The sequence below is a fragment of the Suricata suricatta genome, chromosome 12 (genome assembly GCF_006229205.1).
Source record: "Suricata suricatta isolate VVHF042 chromosome 12, meerkat_22Aug2017_6uvM2_HiC, whole genome shotgun sequence".
Lineage (NCBI taxonomy): Eukaryota > Metazoa > Chordata > Mammalia > Carnivora > Herpestidae > Suricata > Suricata suricatta.
In genome coordinates, this window is record NC_043711.1 from 3,447,540 (window position 1) to 3,453,466 (window position 5,927).

General features: G+C 62.1%; 1 protein-coding gene across 1 annotated transcript in view; it reads right to left on the minus strand.

Annotated features, from left to right (window-relative positions):
* The window catches only part of PTPRS (protein tyrosine phosphatase receptor type S), a 63,130-nt gene that overhangs the window by 6,589 nt on the left and 50,614 nt on the right, over nucleotides 1-5,927 (minus strand). The window contains exons 12-19 of the mRNA XM_029919344.1: nucleotides 5,786-5,883; nucleotides 4,891-5,144; nucleotides 4,160-4,253; nucleotides 3,854-4,069; nucleotides 3,251-3,408; nucleotides 2,737-2,748; nucleotides 2,336-2,532; nucleotides 397-407 (exon numbers count right to left, since the gene is read on the minus strand). Of these exons, the coding sequence (XP_029775204.1) occupies nucleotides 397-407; nucleotides 2,336-2,532; nucleotides 2,737-2,748; nucleotides 3,251-3,408; nucleotides 3,854-4,069; nucleotides 4,160-4,253; nucleotides 4,891-5,144; nucleotides 5,786-5,883 (1,040 nt within the window). The remainder of the gene's footprint in view (nucleotides 1-396; nucleotides 408-2,335; nucleotides 2,533-2,736; nucleotides 2,749-3,250; nucleotides 3,409-3,853; nucleotides 4,070-4,159; nucleotides 4,254-4,890; nucleotides 5,145-5,785; nucleotides 5,884-5,927) is intronic.

Sequence of the window (5,927 nt, forward strand, 5' to 3'; positions counted from 1 at the left end):
GGGGGTCCAGGACCCCAGGCCTGTGGTCCGTCTGGGGGCCGAGTGTGTGAGAAGCGGCTGGGGCAGAGTCTGACTCCCTGGTTGACAATGTCCACCCGTCTCAGGGCCCCCGGCCCAGCTGGCGGAGGGTCGCCCTGGGGGAGCTCAAGAAGCGGGCAAGTGAGGCGGAAATGGAGAAGCAGAGGTGGCTGGCCGGGCCTTGGGAAGCACTGCTCACTGGGACAGGGGCCAGAGGCTACACCCCCTTCTGCCCCTTTGGGACCAGAGGGGCTATAAGGTCTGCAGGGGAGCGCTGGGGAACTGGGGGGGGCGGTGTGTGTGTGCTCGGGGGTCCCCGTCTGTCTGTGCCCCTGCTTGGAGCAGGCGCAGTGAGCCCCTGTCCTCTGAAGGGCTTGCTTCCTCCTCCTCTGGTGTGTGGAGTGGTGACCCCTGGCGGGGGGGCCGGGCTCCTTCTCCCCAGGGTCTGTGTCTGTGGGACCCCTCTTGTCTCCCCTCCTGGGGCCCGGCGAGCGGAGCTGCAGGCCTGCACAGAGGCCAGAGCCCGCCAGGCTGGCTGGCACACAGCTGTCCCGCCCCGGCCCCGGGTGCCCCCCAGAGCCCTCCTCTGACGAGTGAGGGCTCTTCGCCCAGTGGCCCCCCTGCCTGTCACGCAGGAGGACCCTGCCCCCCCCCACACACGCGGTCACAACCAGCGGACGTAAGGGCCCAACAGACCAGACCCCCAACTCCCTCGAGAAGCCAGCGCAGGACAGGTGGACAGAGAGCGGAGGCGGGATGGAGAACCAGAGATGAGAACAAACGGGGGCGGGGTTGAGGGGGGCGCGAAAGGAAGCTGAGAACAGAGACACAGGAACTAACTTTCCAAGTGAAACCCCGGCTCCCTGAGGGGGCTGCTGAGGCCTGAATCTGCAGAAACAGCAAACAATAAATAAATGAAAACACGCAGGGGCCCCGCCCCGCCCCGCCCCTGCTGGATGCACGCACAATGGCCAGCCAACAGATGCAAAGGGCAGAGCAAACTTAAACCACGAGGGACGCACGCTGCCCGGGCCCCAACCCAAGGACGCACGGCGGCGGCTGTGTGTCCCCTCCGCTGCACCGCCGCCAGTCCTGGCTCTTAGCCATGACTTTGGGGAGATCCGAGACCTTAGGCTCCGTTGTCAACGTGTCCCCCCAGACCAGTCCGGCCTTGGCGCCCCCGCTAGGGTCAGCAGAGACTTTAGGTGAGTGGCAGGACGGTGAGGGAGGAGCTTGGGGGCAGGGGAAGGACATGTAGGCTCATGCCAGGAGCTCGAAGAAGAACAGCAACTGTCAGTTAAATATGTGTGCGAAAAATTAACATCTGGAGGGAAATGGAAGAAGTGATGTAACCCAGTCCAGAGACAGAAAATGAAGCTGGTACATTAGGGGTGCCATAGGAGACCCTTCACGATCCCTTATGGAGGACTGCAGCCATCAGTTACACTTCATCTTAGCCAAAAGGCTGAGAAGTGACTGCAGCCCTCAGTTAAATATTAATGATTAAAATCCTCGTGTGGATAAGAACAGAACTGACATGAGACAGCCCAGCAGCAGAAAGGAGAAGTATCTGAAGAACAGCAAATGAGGCCATGCATGAGCCCTTGAGGGGGCTGCAGCCATCCGTAAAATACAGATGTTTAAAATTTAACATTTGGATGGAAACAGTTAATATGAAACCGGAAGTAGAGGCTGGGTGCAGGCAGACAGTAGATGTCATGTGTGAGCCCAGAAAGAGAACAGCAGCCATCAGTTAAAAACTCTAGCAGCCGTCGGTTAAATTAAAAATCCTTATTTGGTTAGAAGCAGCTGGCATGAGCCCAGGAAGAGGGCAATGAGGGTGGATGTGGATCACTGTACATGAAGGTGATCAAGGACAAGACCCTGGCTCGTTCCATTCTGCCCCGAGGCGCGGGGAGGACTTGAGCTCACTCCTCTGAATCTACGGGGAACTTCGGGGGGCGGGGGGGCATGAGCCTGTGGGCACAGACGGGAGCCACGCAGGGCAGCGGGGAGGCGCCATCTCCCACAGGAGTATGGGGAACGGCCAAGGAAAAGCCCAAACGGCCAGGGAGTGGCCCTGAGACCGGAAGTGGGGACAGAAGCGTGTCCCTTTCTGCCTGAGGAAATGAGGGATGTCTGGCTTATTCTGAGATGGCCTTTCGGCTCCAAGAGATGACCCCAACCTCCAATTAAAGGCAGTTTGTTTTGTTTTTTTTTAAAAAGCCTCACTGGGTTGTAACCCAACCCCTCTGTGGACTTTTCAAGCTCAGGTCCACGTGGGAATCTGGGCGTCAGGCATGAAACTGCCCCAGACCGTCCACAGGGGCAGACGGGGGTCCGCCAAGGCGGCTGCCTCCTCCCCCGGCTGTGGACCCCGGCCCCGGCGGTGGGCACGCACCTGGCGTCTGGAAGTTAATGCGCCTCATTTCCACGGGGTCCTTGGGGTGGTGGGGGGCGAGGTCCGCGTTGTTGAGCAGGCATTTGGTGCGGGGCTCGGAGTCCTTGCGTTTGCTTTGAGGGAGCAGGCGGAGGAGCCCGTGAGTGCCCGGCGTGCCCGAAGACGCACCCGTACCCGTGAACACTGGCGCCGCAAACGGGCGGCCCAGCCGGGAGGGGCAGCCGAGGGCCCCCTCGCCCACGGACACCGTGCCCCCCCTCCCCACCCCCCCACCCCAGCTCTTCCTTCCGTCTCCAGCGGACGGGGCCCGTTCGTACCTGTCGGGTTTGCTGCTCCCGAAAGCAGACGCGGGTGAGGAGGGGGAAAAAGAAGGCAGGTGAGGACATGCTGGCCAGAAAGGGCCTGCTCTGGGATGGCGTGGGGGGGTGGGGGCTTTCTTAGGCTCGGTCTCCTCAGGAAAATGGGGCCAGTCCCTCCTGCTTGGGTCCCCGCCACAAAGAGGAATGTCTCAGCCTTCCCCCTCCAAGTCGAGACGTGTCCCCACTACGCTTCCTAGCCTCGTTAAACCAGACGGGGGCGGCCTCCTGCCCAAGCCGTCCTGCTGAGTGGGGTGTGGAGCCGAAGAGGAAACGGATCACTAGCCTGGTTGGAACCCCAGCCCTGCCATTCCCCAGGCTGTGTGACTTTGATCAAGTGGCTTAACCTCTCTGGGCCAGGGGTTTTTGTTTTGTTTTATTTGCTGTGAGAGAACCCTTCCCTGGACCTTCCAGACCCTCCTTCCTCTTCCAGGAAGCCCTCCATCCTGCCGAGTGGGGAGTGCAAGGGGCTCACTTCTTGTAGAGCAAGATGGCGATGACGATGCAGATGATGAAGACCACGGCCAGCACAGGCCCGATCACCCAGATGAGCCCCTCCTCCCCGTCCACAATGGGCTGGGGGTCTGGGTTGTCCAGCTGGAAGGGGTCTGAGAAGGGGCTGGCCGCAAACGTCTGCAGGGACAGCGCGGGAGGGGCCCTCAGTGCTGGCCCCCCTCACTGCAGCTGAGGGGGTGTCTGGCTCAAACACAGATCCATATCCCTCCCCTCCTCTAAACCCTCCTATGGCTCCCGAGGACCCCGTTCTGGGGGCCTCCATGGCCTGGCACTTGCCGATCTTTGCGCTCTCCCCTCCCCCCATTTGCTTCAGGCATTCCGTGCACCCCTAGACCTTTGCATATGCAAATCTTGAAAATCCTTTCTTCGGTGGACTCCCACACACCCTCCAAAGCCCCATTTCCAAAGTCCCTTCCTCTACTTCCTCTTGGGTCGGGACCCCTGACTTCCGGTCCCTCCCTCCGTCCGGCCCGGATCACAGAGAGCCTGGGGGTCGGCGCCGGGCTCCGAGGCCACCCTGGGGCCCGCTGGCGCAGCGGCCGGGACACCGCCCGGGACTTACGGGCTCACTCTTCTGCAGCACGGCCAGCACGAAGAGGACGTATCGGTGGCCGGGCTCCAGGCCCCTGTTGTCGAAGCCCCCGTACTGCTTCTGGTCGCCCGGGCGGAAGGCAGATGGCAGCGAGGAGAAGCGAGCCGCGATGTAGGGGCGGGGCACCTCCAGCTGGCGCGAGTGCCGCAGGCTGCGCCTCTGCAGCCGGGAGACGTCCTGGATGAGCTGCGGGAACAGAGATGTGGGCTGCTCAGAGCCTGGCCGGCAGTGACAGGGCTCACGAGAGTCAGGATGGGTCTGGCCCCAGGCCCTCACCTCCTCCAGATCCATGTCCTCCGGGCTGCCCAGAGGGGTCAGGAACTGGCCGCCACGGGACTTGCGTAGGGGCACCATCACAATGAAGTAATTCCTGTTGGGAGGAGAAGGGTCAGGGGCATGTCCAAGGAACGCCTTTGCTGGTGGGGGATCCCTGCTCTCTGGATCTTCCCTTCTGCTGCTGCCCTGGAGCCCTAGCCGTACAGGACTAGCTCCTGATTCAAGCCTCCATGCTTTTGAAGAGGCTGCTCCTTCTGCCTAGAAAGTCTATTTCTTGAACTCCTACACGTGCTTCAAAGCCCCAGCTTCCATACCCACAACACTCCCGTAGTCCTGAATTCTTCTCTGCTTTGCGGCAAAGTCCCCCACTCCCCACTGGGAACCCTCAACCGCGGTGCCTGTCACGAACACATTCGGGGACTGCAAGTCGTTTCCAGTTCTGTCACCCCCTCACTCCCCCCCCTGCCCCAGGTCTGGGAAACCAGAACCAAACAAAGGTCAGGCATGCATGGGTGTGGGGAATGCTGGAGGACGGGACACACGGCCACGTTTGGTGGCGGTGCCCACGCGAGGTAACCGGGCAACCACGTGAGACGGGGCTGATGTGACTCGTGTTTTATAGACACGCGGGGAAACCAAAGCTCAGAGGTCGGGAGGCTGGCCCCGGTCACAGAGCTGGCTAATGGGGGCCTGGGGAGTCCCTGGGGGCAGCGGGGCGGTTGTGACCATACTGGACAGGCACGGGACTCTGGCCGTCGGGCAGATACACCATGATGAAGCCGTCCGTGTCCGGCTTGGGGGCCACGCTGGGCTTGGCACTGAGCAGGTTGAAGGCGGTCCAGGCGGTGACGGTCTGCTGGAGGCCGCCCAGGCTGCTGCCGCGGTTGGTCAGCACGAAGTTGTAGAAGGTGTTGGGCTTGAGGTGCGTGATGAGCTTTTTGGTGGTGCGGCCGTCCACGTCCAGCGTGAGCCCGTTGTACTGGATCTGCGGGCCAAGGCTGGCTCAGCGGGGGCCGGGGGGGCGGGCGCCTGGCCCGGACCGAGCCTGGATCCCAGCTGAATCCCACTCTTGGTCAAGCGCTGACTGAGCACTGATCCCCGGAGCAGCCTCAATCCCGGCCCTAGACATGCTCAAGCCCAGCGGAGTCCCAGCTCTGAGCCCCATCCAGACGAACCCTTAATCCCAGAGGGAGCTCTAACCCTGGGTGAGGCCTCCGTCCCAACGGACTCTCAGCTCTGACCAAGCCCTGATCCCAATCCTGACTGAGCCTGGACCCCAAGCTAAGTCTCCATGCCAGACAGCCCCTCAGTCCCAGCAGGGCCCTGACCCCGGGCCGAGCCTCCGGCCCGGCTGAGTCCTAATCCTTGTTAACCCCTAACCCCACACTGAGCCCTGGTCCCAAGTGACGTCGAGACCACAGGTGGAGTCTCGGTGCCAGCTGAGCCCTGGTCCCAAGATGGGCCCCGATTCAGAGCCTCGGTCCTTGCCTTCGCCTGATCCCACTGGGCCCCGAGTCCAGCTGAATCCCAACCCTGGTCCCAACCGTGCCTCAGGACTGAGTGCCCACCCGGCCCAGCCCCGCCCCCCAGCCTGGGCGCCGGTCCCACAGGGTGAAGGGCGAGCACCTTGTAGGGCGTGGGGGAGTTATAGTTGTCGGGAAACTCCCAGCTGAGCAGGACCGACGTCTTCATGATCATCTTCACCTTGAAGTTCTTGGGCGAGACTGTGCCAGGCAGCGGCCAAGGGGGAGAGAGCAGAAGAGAGGCC